Raw genomic sequence first — 12,659 nt, 5'->3', positions numbered from 1 at the left:
TAAAAGTTATGGGAATGTGATTGGTCTCCTCTCAGAATTTCTCCTTGTACTATACTCACCCTTTCTGTGATGGTGTGACATGAAGAGAGATGATAAAATGCCCACATGATGAGATGAACTGAGGTGAATGATGTCAACTGACAGCATTAGGCCACTACCGACCTTCTTATTCATTGGGAGGATCATCTGCTTGGACCTCGGGTAACTGAAACCACAGACAGTGGAACCACAGATGAGAGGGCCCAACTTTTGTACATTTGCCCTGTGGAATACTTGGCAGTAGAAAGAAATGAACTATAGATAACATGCAACAACTTGGGTAACTCAAGGGCATTGTGTTGAGTGAGTCAATCTGAAAAGGCCACCTACCATATGATTCCATTTATATAATACTCTCAAAATGAGAATATTATGGTAACAAAGCAGATTAGTGGTTGCCAGGTCTTGGGGAGGGAGGAGAGGGGCAAGGAGGTGGGTGTGACTAAATGGGGGGAGGGGGAATCTTGGTGGTGATGAAGCAGTTGTGTGTTTCTGTTGAGGTGGCAGTTGCGTGAGTCTACACGTGTGGTAGTGGGACATTGAAGCACATGCACACACTGTGTCCCAGTGGCAGATCCCTGGTTTTAGTCCTGCATTGGCACATGTCATATGTAACCAGTGGGGAAGACTGGGGAGGGGAACATGGGACTTCTGTCCTGTCTTTGTAACTTACTGTTGTATTAATTCATGATTTAAAAAAAACTATGTTGGCATATCTTTTTTTTAAGCTTTATTTTGGACAAAATATTTTCAAGAAGAGTTGGCATGTACTATAGAAATTTATGGAAATAGTATGTAAGGTCGGTAGCCTGAGGAGTAACTGAATTATTTAATGTGTGGATTGAAAGCTTATTGAATTTGTATTTATAGTCTGCCTTCTTTTAAATGCTGCTTCAAAGTGGTATCTATAAGTTTAATTATTAAACTTAAAGATGCTTACATTAGGAGTTTTATTTTAATTTGTTGAAAATGTCTGATTGGCTTTGATTTATTTGATCATTAGATAACTTAGAATACATCTGTTATAGACAATCTTAATGTGCTATTTTCGGTCTGTCATATTGAAGTCATTATGAATGTTAGAATTTGGGTTACTGCTTGAACAATTTCACACACATGCCTCCCTAATGAACAGTGCTGTGACTTTATTTTTACCAGTATTCTTCAGCATCCGAATATTCTCCAGTGCATTGGACAGTGTGTAGAAGCAATTCCCTATCTTCTGGTGTTTGAGTTCTGTGACTTGGTAAGTTTTCAGTAGAAATTCAAGGTCAGGCATTTGAAATGTTATACCCAAGGGTTTTTTGACAGACGGAAGTGCTGGATGAGGAATGAGCAGCTCTCATGTCTGTCCTCCATGTTAAGAATTGTATGATGTATTAGTTGATTACTTTTGATAATAGTATTAGCTGATGCCTATATAAGTCTTTCATACTCCATCGCAATGCTAAGCCATTTGCATGGCATTTCCACATTTAATCATTTTTGTCCACACTTTACATATGATTAAAAAGGGTCATGGAAATTAAGAAAATGTATGTCAAGTATACCACAGAGCCAGAGGTGGGGTCAAAGTTTGCCCTTCCTGACAATTTGAGGTCTTCACTTCAACTAGGCATTTGAAACACTTACCGCATAAGGGAGCTCAAGAAACTCCTTCCTTCCTTACGTCATACCCATAACATGTCAACCTCTAAAAATAGTAAGTGTGTGTAATAACATTTGTATTTTTAAGTAATTAGATGACTTACTTCTTAATGTAAAATGAATAGCCTGATTTTCTAGTATGATAGTATTTTTTATTGAGATTTATATTTGGAAGGATTGTGCAATTTTTATGTAAAAATGTTATGTGTAAATTTCCTGTAAATATCTTTTTTTAAGCTGGTTTTGATTACTGTACTGTCAGTTTTCAGAATATTAAAACGTCTTTGACTGTGCACAGAAAAGTGGGGGCACGACAAAATAAATCCCCAATTAGTTCAGACAGTATTTTCAGCTGGTAAAATTGAAAGACAGCAGTAAACTTCGGGAGTTTTTGTTAATTCCTAAATGTGATTCCAGTATCTCTCTCATTGTCAGAGGTAGTTAATTCTAAAGAAAAATTAAGAAACTTGATGTATTAGCTTTCACTGAATTACTTTGTAGTAACTCTCCAGATCTCTGCGGCTAATACGATAAGAACAAAATGGTTCTCTCTTGTCATACGTGTTGACTCTAGGTCGTTTGCAGCTCTGTTCCAGCTATATCCGTCTTCACCCCAGGTCCATGTGTTGTGTATCTGTAGATGCTGTGGGCTGGGGGTGGGGGATGTGTGTTCTGGTGTTCTATACAGGGTATCTGTATGTCTTTTGGGTCAAATTTATGAGTTAATTCAAGTCTGTGTCCTGATTTGGAAGGGTGGGGATAGAAGGGGCTTGAGTCCGTTTTGTATCAGTTACTGAGAGGCATAGTAAAATGTGCTCTATGGATTTTTTCCTTAAAATTCTAGTAATTTTTGCTTTATATTTTGGTGCCCTGTCGTGTCATGGATACAAACTGAGAATTGATAGAACTTCCTGTAATTTGAACCTTTCATCAATATGAAGGGGCTGTCTTTAAGATTAAGAGCATTAATCAGGATAACGTTAGGTTTTACTGATATTAATAATTATACTAACTTTCTTTTGGTTAGTTTCCCTGATTTATCTCTGTCATAATTTTCTCTGGTTTACATCTCTTGTAAATAACTTACTGTTAAAATTTTATTAATCTATGTTGGACACAACATGGAACATATACCATTTACTACCAGATGTTTGGGGTTTTATGTACCTATTTTACTTTTCCCTGCCTATTTCAATTCTTTTTTGCTTTTTTTCTAGCCTTTTGGATTCTTGATTTTTTTTTTTCTTTAGTTTTTCCCATATACTAGTTTGGATTTTAGATGCTGTTTCTTAATTTTGTATTGGTTACAACATGCATATTTAACTTAAAGAGTCTAAAATTACGATTTTAACTGTCCTTCAAAGAAGCTGGCACCTCAGTAGAGTTCTCTCCATGTAAGGGAACCTGGAAATACACCTAATTTCCGTGCCATCTCCACATTTCTTCCATCATGGAGGGCGCTTATTTGTTAACAGTAGTTGTGGAAAGGCAGCATGCTGCATTCAAGGAATAGAGAGAGAATATGGTCATTGTCCTCTAGGTCTCCTACTTAGAGGGAGCAGACATGTGAGAATTGCCATCTAGCCCGATAAATTAATTATTAGAGGCATAAGAACTAAGAGGAAGGAGTTCTCAGTGGCATCTCTGGTAGTTTTATTGCATATTATATTTTGTTTTGATTATCTCAGTATTATCAGAGTTATAATGTTTATGTTCTTCAGTTATTATGATATGAAAATAGCTCCTTTTAGGCCAGTTCTTTGTATCCTAATATGATAGATAATTCCTGTGCTGACACAGTGTTTGAGAGAAAAAGACTGTAAGGATGTATTTTATGTGATGAGACGAGTCTGCTTGTCAGAGCTTTACTTTTCTGAGACATTTAATGATACCTGTTTGGGGTTCCTAAGCTCTTGGTACTGGTTATAAATAACAAAACACTCTTCATGAGTGAACATAACAGAAATACAGCAGAAATCAGCATCTACTTGAAATATTACGTTTCCAGGCTAATTGAGGTGGTGTATAAAACTGTCCCATGTATTCTGGCATTTTCCTATTCTTCCTCACTTTCCATGTTCACTCCTGAAAGCTTTATTAGCAACATTGTTACTATTATTTTTCCTGGAATGGTACAAGACTGGATGCTCAGCTTAATGTTTCCTTCTGGGTGGGTTTAGTTTTTAGTGCTATTCTAATTTATTTTTTAATGAGGCTACCTTTTCTTTTTGTAAGTAGTAGTTTAACCTACTCTGTAAGAAAGCACTGAAACTTTGCAAATTACACTAATAACTCCATACGTTTAGCACAAGTGAGCCAATATTCACAAGATTGTATTCTTTGTGTCTTTGTCATTGGTACAGACATTTTTATGTAAATATAATGAACCTATTTTTTTGTTAACATTCTTTCTATACAGTTTTTCCATAATACTTTTAGATCTCAGATTTAAATGCATACTCTCTAAGTACTTAATTATTTGAAGCATATTAACTTATCTACATTTGGCTTTCATATTTTGGGGTGAAGATTATGCATACAATACCCCAGAATAAACAAACATAACTTCCTGAAACATGTTTTATGTGATCCACCTAAGTCATATCAGGGAAATATTCTCTCCTGAAGGCTGAAAGGGCCTTGTCCCTACCAGAAGCTTTTCTGGGAAGTGCAGAGCTAGTACCTCTTTTTAATATACATGTACTGCCCAGTGGTACATTGATCAACAATAAAATTTAAGGAATAATAATTGTTCCTCAAAAAATTAAAATGGAATTACTGTATGATCTGGCAGTCTCACTTCTAGGTACATATGTCCAAAATAATTGAAAGCTGGATCTCACAAAAATATTTGCACACTATGTTCACAGCAGCATTATTCACAATGCCAGGAGGTCAAAGCAGCCCAAGTCTCCATCAGCAGATGAACACACACAGGTCTGTCCACTCAGTGGAATATTAACGAGTCTTGAAAAGGAAGGAAATTCTGGCACCTACAATGTGGATAAAGCTTGAGGGCGTTATGTACAGTGTAATAAACCAAATCACAAAAGACAAATACTGTCCGATTCCATTCAGGTACCTAAAGTAATGAAGCCTATTGAGTCAGAAAGTAGAACAGTGGGTGCGGGGCAGGGAGAGGGACAATGGGGAGTTAGGGTTTAATGGGGACAGTTTCGCTCTGGGAAGATGGAAGAGTGCTTTTCGGTGGATGGTGGTGGTGGCTGTATGACAGTGTGAATGTGCGTGATGCTCCTCACCTGGACCCTTAGGAATGGTTCAGGTGGTAATTTTATGTGACAAGTTTTTCACCACAGTAAAAAAATTGATGATTACCTACTATTATTTAAGCTGTTAGCTGTGCTAGGAGGAGGGTGGTAGTATGCCCTTGGGAGATCTGTTGGTCCGTGCTTGAAACTGCCAGTCTCATATCAAAATAAATGGGGTTAACCTGGGAATCCCTCTGCCTTGCCTAGTAGCATGAGGTCATGTCTGTCCCCATGGGCTGTTTCATGCTCTTCCTCTCCAGGTCCTGGTGGACTTCAGAGGGGGCAGGTCCTCTGAAGAACTGGGGCCTTGAAAGGATCACTGGCTCTGAAGTCCAGCTCTCTGGGCTCTGTATATGCAGAGACATTGTGGCAGGAACAGTCAGGTGGTGTCACCCTGGAGAGCCAGAGAGGGCACGTGCCTGCAGGGACATACCCACTGCACACCAAAGCCTTGCCTCGACACTGAGCCCCTGCCCAGCTGGGATGCCTGAAGACCTGCCCAGAAATGGGCCAGCCCAAGCAGAGGGGCATCATCCAGGGCAAAACCGCCCACTGGCGAGGGTCCAGAGGAGAGGGCAGTGCCCAGGCATGGCCACAGGCAGGTGCAGCCACAGGGAAAGGAGCCGCTATCTTCATGTGGTCTTAGTAGGTCCAGAGCTCAGTGAGAAACATGGGTCTTTTCAGTCATTACCAGTCAGTGACTGTGATTGATGGTGACAGAGTCTTCTAAGTAGAAAGGAGAGGATATTTCTGCCCTTAAGTAATTCCTTGTAAAGATGCAGTTATCAGTCTGTTTTTGAAAAGCACTTTATCTTGCCATTTTTTTTGGTATCATTAATCTACAATTACATGAGGAACATTATGTTTACTAGACTCCCCCCTTCACCAAGTCCCCCCCACATACCCCATTAATCACTGTCCATCAGCGTAGTGAGATGCTGTAATCACTACTTGTCTTCTCTGTGTTGCACAGCCCTCCCTGTGCCCCCCCCACCCCACATTATAAATGCTAATAGTAAGGCCCCCTTTCTTCTCCCCACCCCTTCTCCCTCCCTTCCCACCCATCCTCCCCAGTCCTTTTCCCTTTGGTAACTGTTAGTCCATTCTTGGGTTCTGTGATTCTGCTGATGTTTTGTTCCTTCAGTTTTTCCTTTGTTCTTATACTCCACATATGAGTGAAATCATTTGGTACTTGTCTTTCTCTGCCTGGCTTATTTCACTGGTAGTATTTGTTTTCCTCTTATGGCTGAATAATATTCCATTGTGTATATGTACCACATCTTCTTTATCCATTCATCTATTGATGGACACTTAGGTTGCTTCCATTTCTTGGCTATTGTAAAAAGTGCTGAGATAAACATACGGGTGCATCTGTCTTTTTCAAACTGGGCTGCTGTATTCTTAGGGTAAACTCCTACAAGTGGAATTACTGGGTCAAATGGTATGTCTATTTTGAGCTCTTTGAGGAACCTCCATACTGCTTTCCACAATAGTTGAACTAATTTCCATTCCCACCAGCAGTGTAGGAGGGTTCCCCTTTCTCCACAACCTCAGCAACATTTGTTGTTGTTTGTCTTTTGGATGGTGGCGATCCTTACTGGTGTGAAGTGATTTCTCATTGTGGTTTTAATTTGCATTTCTCTGATGACTAGCGATGTGGAACATCTTTTCATGTGTCTGTTGGCCATCTGAATTTCTTCTTTGGAGAACTGTCTGTTCAGCTCCTCTGCCCATTTTTTAATTAGATTGTTTGCTTTTTATTTGTTGAGGTGTGTGAGCTCTTTATGTATTTTGGATGTCAAGCCTTTATCAGATCTGTCATTTATGAATATATTCCCCCATACTGTAGGATGCCTTTTTGTTCTATTGGTGGTGTCTTTTTCAGCTTGATATAGTCCCACTTGTTCATTTTTGCTTTTGTTTCCCTTGCCTGGGAGATATGTTCATGAAGAAGTTGCTCATGTTTGTGTCCAAGAGATTTTTGCCTATGTTTTTTTCTAAGAGTTTTATGGTTTCATGGCTCACCTTCAGGTCTTTGATCCATTTAGAATTTACTTTTGTGTATGGGGTTAGACAATGATCCAGTTTCATTCTCTTACATGTAGCTGTCCAGTTTTGCCAACAGCAGCTGTGGAAGAGGCTGCCATTTCCCCATTGTATGTTCATGGCTCCTTTATCATATATTAATTAACCAGATTTTTTGGATTAATATCTGGACTCTCTATTCTGTTCCACTTGTCTGTGGGTCTGTTCCTGTGCCAGTACCAAATTGTCTTAATTACTATGGCTTTATAGTAGAGCTTGAAGTAGGGAAGTGAGATCCTCCCTGCTTTATTCTTCCTTCTCAGGATTGCTTTGGCTATTCAGGGTCTTTTGTGGTTCCATATGAATTTTAAAACTATTTGTTCCAGTTCGTTGAAGAATGCTGTTGGTATTTTGATAGGTATTGCATTGAATCTGTAAATTACTGTGGCTAGGACCTCCAGTACTATGTTGAATAACAGTGGGGAGAGTGGGCATCCCTGTCTTGTTCCCAATCTTAGAAGAAAAGCTTTCAGCTTCTTGCTGTTCAGTATGATGTTGGCTGTGGGTTTGTCATATATGGCCTTTACTATGTTGAGGTACTTGCCCTCTGTACCCATTTTGTTGAGAGTTTTTATCATGAATGCATGTTGAATTTTGTCAAATGGTTTTTCAGCGTCTATGGAGATGATCATGTGGTTTTTGTCCTCCTTTTTGTTGATGTCGTGGATGATGTTGATGGATTTTCGAATGTTGTACCATCCTTGGATCCCTGAGATGAATCCCACTTGGTCATGGTGTATGATCTTCTTGATGTATTTTTGAATTCGGTTTACTAATATTTTGTTGAGTATTTTTGCATCTATGTTCATCAGGGATATTGGTCTGTAATTTTCTGTTTTGGTAGGGTCTTTGCCTGGTTTTGGTGTTAGGGTGATGTTGGCTTCATAGAATGAGTTTGGGAGTATTCCCTTCTCTTCTGTTTTTTGGAAAACTTTAAGGAGAATGGGTATTATATCTTCTCTGTATGTCTGATAAAATTCTGAGGTAAATCCATCTGGCCGGGGTTTTTGTTCTTGGGTAGTTTTTTGATTACCGCTTCAATTTCATTGCTGGTAATTGTTTTTTTAGATTTTCTGTTTCTTCCTTGGTCAGTCTTGGAAGGTTGTATTTTTCTAGGAAGTTGTCCATTTCTTCTAGGTTTTCCAGCTTGTTAGCATATAGGTTTTCATAGTATTCTCTAATAATTCTTTGTATTTCTGTGGGGTCCATTGTGATTTTTCCTTTCTCGTTTCTGATTCTGATGATGTGTGTTGATTCTCTTTTTCTCTTAATAAGTCTGGCTAGAGGCTTATCTATTTTGTTTATTTTCTCAAAGAACCAGCTCTTGGTTTCACTTATTCTTCTATTGTTTTATTCTTAATTTTATTCATTTCTTCTCTGATCTTTATTATGTCCTTCCTTCTGCTGACTTTAGGTCTCATTTGTTCTTCTTTTTCCAATTTTGATAATTGTGACTTTAGATTATTCATTTGGGATTGTTCTTCCTTCTTTAAATATGCCTGGATTGCTATATACTTTCCTCTTAAGACTGCTTTTGTTGCATCCCACAGAAGTTGGGGCTTTGTGTTGTTATTGTCATTTGTTTCCATATATTGCTTGATCTCTATTTTAATTTGGTCATTGATCCATTGATTATTTAGGAGCCTGTTGTTAAGCCTCCATGTGTTTGTGAGCCTTTTTGTTTTCTTTGTACAATTTAGTTCTAGTTTTATTCCTTTGTGGTCTGAAAAGTTGGTTGGTAGAATTTCAATCCTTTGGAATTTACTGGGGCTCTTTTTGTGGCCTAGTGTGTGGTCTATTCTGGAGAATGTTCCATGTGCACTTGAGAAGAATGTGTATCCTGTTACTTTTGGATGTAGAGTTCTATAGATATCTATTAGGTCCATCTGTTCTAGGGTATTGTTCAGTGCCTCTGTGTCCTTACTTATTTTCTGTCTGGTGGGTTTGTCCTTTAGAGTGAGTGGTGTGTTGAAGTCTCCTAAAATGAATGAGTTGCATTCTATTTCCTCCTTTAATTCTGTTAGTATTTCTTTCACATATGTTTGTGCTCCTGTATTGGGTATATATATATATTTATTATTGTTATATCCTCTTGTTGGATGACCCCTTTATCATTATATAATGTCCTTCTTTATCTCTTGTGACTTTCTTTGTTTTGAAGTCTATTTTGTCTGATACTAGTACTGCAACACCTGCTTTTTTCTCCTTGTTGTTTGTGTGAAATATCTTTTTCCATCCCTTGACTTTTAGTCTGTGCATGTCTTTGGGTTTGAGGTGAGTCTCTTGTAAGCAGCATATAGATGGGTCTTGCTTTTTTATCCATTCTATTACTCTGTGTCTTTTGATTGGTGCATTCAGTCCATTTACATTTAGGGTGATTATTGAAAGATATGTACTTATTGCCATTGCAGGCTTTAGGTTCATGGTTACCAAAGTTTCAAGGTTAGTTTCTTTACTATCTTACTGTCTAACTTAACTTGCTTATTGAGCTATTATAAACACAGTCTGATGATTCTTTATTTCTCTCCCTTCTTATTCCTCCTCCTCCATTCTTTGTATGTTAGGTGTTTTTTTGTGTGTGTGCTCTTTTACGTTTCCTTTGACTGCTCTTATGGGTAGTTGATTTTATTTTTTACCTTTAATTAGTATTTGATGGTTCCGCTTTCTTTGCTGTGATTTTTTTTCTCCGGTGACATCTGTTTAGCCTTAGGAGTGCTTGCATCTAGAGCAGTCCTTCGAAAATACCCTGTAGAGATGGTTTGTGTGAGGCAGATTCCCTCAACTTTTGCTTGTCTGGGAATTGTTTAATCCCTCCTTCTTATTTAAATGATAATCGTGCTGGGTACAGTATTCTTGGTTCAAGGCCCTTCTGTTTCATTGCATTAAGTATATCATGCCATTCTCTTCTGGACTGTAAGGTTTCTGCTGAGAAGTCTGATGATAACCTGATGGGTTTTCCTTTGTAGGTGACCTTTATTCTCTCTCTGGCTGCCTTTAATACTCTGTCCTTGTTTTTGATCTTTGCCATTTTAATTATTATGTGTCTTGGTGTTGTCCTCCTTGAGTCCCTTGTGTTGGGAGTTCTGTGTGCTTCTGTGGTCTGAGAGGCTATTTCCTCCCCCAGTTGGGGGAAGTTTTCAGCAATTATTTCTTCAAATATACTTTCTATCCCTATTTCTCTCTCTTCTTCTTCTGGTACCCCTATAATGTGGATATTGTTCCATTTAGATTGGTCACACAGTTCTCTTGATATTCTTTCATTCCTGGAGATCCTTTTATCTCTCTCTCCATCAGCTTCTCTGTGTTCCTGTTCTCTGATTTCTATTCCATCAATGGCCTCTTGCATCTCATCTGTTCTGCTTTTAAGTACTTAAAAGAGGTTGTTTTATTTCTGTATTCTCCCTCATTAGCTCTTGCATATTTCTCTGCAAGTCCATCAGCATGGTTATGACCTTTATTTTAAATTCTTTTTCAGGAAGATTGGTTCAGTCCATCTCCCCAGGTTCCCACTCAGGGGAGGATGTCTTTGTGATTCTGGTCTGAATCAAATTCTCCTGCCTTTTCATGGCGGTGGGCAGATGGTGTGTGTGTCAGCTGGGAGAACCAAATCCCTTCCTGCTTGCTGCTTGCGTTCCTCTCCTGGGAGAAAGGCAACCCCTAGCGGCTTTTACTGGGTAGCTACATGCAGACGGATTCTCTGATTCTTGCTCTGGCCGCTGTGGAAGAAGCTATGGCCAGCTACTGTGGGTTGGGCCAGTCTCAGGCTGCTGCTTTGCTATGGCAGGGCCACGCTGGAGGGGGAATGGGCAGGAGGTTTTTTATCTCCATGAGGGACCTCCTGCTGCTGCCCAGGGGGTTAGGGCACCCAGAGTTCCCCGAAATTCCCAGCTGCTGGGCTGAGTGTGCTGGGATGCTTCCATCCAGCTGTGAGGCCCCTGTCCCTTTAAGATTTTCAAAAAGCACTTGCTTTTCTTTTGTCCCAGGGGCACCGGTTGCGGGAACCCATTTGCAGGTTTTACTGTCCTGTTTCCCTAGTGTCCAGCACCCCACGCACTGTCTGTGCTCTGGTGTGGATTGCTAGGGCTGGGTATTTAGCAGTCCTGGGCTCCCTCTCCCTCCCCACTCCAACTCCTCTCCTCCCACTGGGAGCTGGGGTGAGGGGCGCTCGGGTCCCACCAGGCCACGGCTTATATCTTACCCCCTTTGCGAGGTGCTGGGTTCTCGCAGGTGTAGATGTAGCCTGGCTGTTGTCCTGTATCTTCTGGTCTCTCTTTTAGGAATAGTTGTATTTGTTGTCTTTTCAAAAGTATATATGTTTTTGGGCAGAGATTTCTGCTGTCCTACTCACACCGCCATCTTGGCTCCTCTCCTATTTTGCATTTTTTAATGAAAGAAAATGAAAACTCTTGCGAGTGAGTTTGGAAGCTGGACTGCAGCCGCTGATTTGTAATGCTGATGATCATCGTCTCTGAAAGGCGAGGTTGCTGCAGGGTGTTGTAACTTGCTAACACTGGCAGTACACAGCGCACGCTCCTGAATGCAGAGGCCAGAAGATGGTTTGGGTTAAAGATCACTTACTCAACAAAAGCATATGGAGCACCGGTTAAGTACAAAGAGCTGTGCTCAAGGGGGACAGGTGAGTCCCCTTGTCCCTCCCTTTCCTGCCTGTAAAGCCAGGGGGGCTGCCTTCAGCTGCTATTACTTATGTGTCACCTTGGGAAGTGACCTCCCTAAGCCTCAGTTTAGACATCTGTAAAATGAGGACAGTACTGCCTACCCTGTAGACTACGCTGGCCATTAACAAAGGGGTTAATGTAGATTGCTGAGCACATAATATGCACTCAGGAAATAGTAGTTATTCTTATTCACTTTTCGTTACTTAAATGATCATAATTACTAGGTAAAGGTTTGAGTAGGGAGTATGGAATTGTAGCAGTTTTAATTAGGATCAGGGGTTTTATCTGAGTGTGGAAGAGTGGTTGGCTTGATCTCATGCAGGAACATCATCAGCCCGGTGGGGAAGCTCGGCAGTGTGTGTGCCAGGGGAGCAACAGGTGGTGCCTCGGGGGTGAGGAGCTGGGGTGGAGTGCATGTTAGGAGGAGCAAGTTGGCATATCCTGGGGAAAGACCATTGGAAGGGTGAAATGCAGACGGACGTTTTTTTTGACCGGATTGCCAGCTCAGGGATGAAAAGGAGAGCATAGGTTAATCTGCTGTGTCTTCATTGTTCTGAAGAGTCAGCAGTTTGTTTCACTCTGTGAACCTGACTCTAATGGAAATGGCTCTTCCTTCGCAAGGGAGTGTCCTTGATGTCGTGTACAGGTTTCCTTTGTGATGGTCAGCCCAAGTGAATTCCTGACAGGAGTCAGTAGCCAAGGGAGAGCAGGAAGGGGGCCATGTGGTGGTCTTCAGTGCAGCCTCTTCCTCAGGGATTTGCTGTCTCTGTTCTCCGGGGGAAGTGATGGTACTTTGAATCCTAGGCTCAGCGCTGCAGGACCGTTGACTGCTCCATGAAGGGGAGTAAGGCCCAGGCCTTGTGCTGGGTACTTGGAAGTGGCCACTTGTTAAATGAGTCTTCCTGAGAGCCTGTGAGATGAGTGGCAGTGGCTTCAGTTTACA

The 12,659-nt window shown here is 40.5% G+C and overlaps 1 protein-coding gene across 2 annotated transcripts in view; it reads left to right on the top strand.

The window, feature by feature from the left end:
- LMTK2 (lemur tyrosine kinase 2) overlaps positions 1-12,659 on the top strand; it is a 96,329-nt gene that overhangs the window by 46,678 nt on the left and 36,992 nt on the right. For both annotated transcript variants that reach the window (XM_073215075.1, XM_017672214.3), the window contains exon 6: positions 1,198-1,285. In XM_073215075.1, coding sequence (XP_073071176.1) covers positions 1,198-1,285 — 88 coding nt within the window. The remainder of the gene's footprint in view (positions 1-1,197; positions 1,286-12,659) is intronic.

The sequence above is a fragment of the Manis javanica genome, chromosome 10 (assembly GCF_040802235.1).
Source record: "Manis javanica isolate MJ-LG chromosome 10, MJ_LKY, whole genome shotgun sequence".
In the NCBI taxonomy this organism is placed as follows: domain Eukaryota; kingdom Metazoa; phylum Chordata; class Mammalia; order Pholidota; family Manidae; genus Manis; species Manis javanica.
Note: the sequence above shows the minus strand (reverse complement) of the source record. Positions and strands in the feature narration are given on the sequence as shown.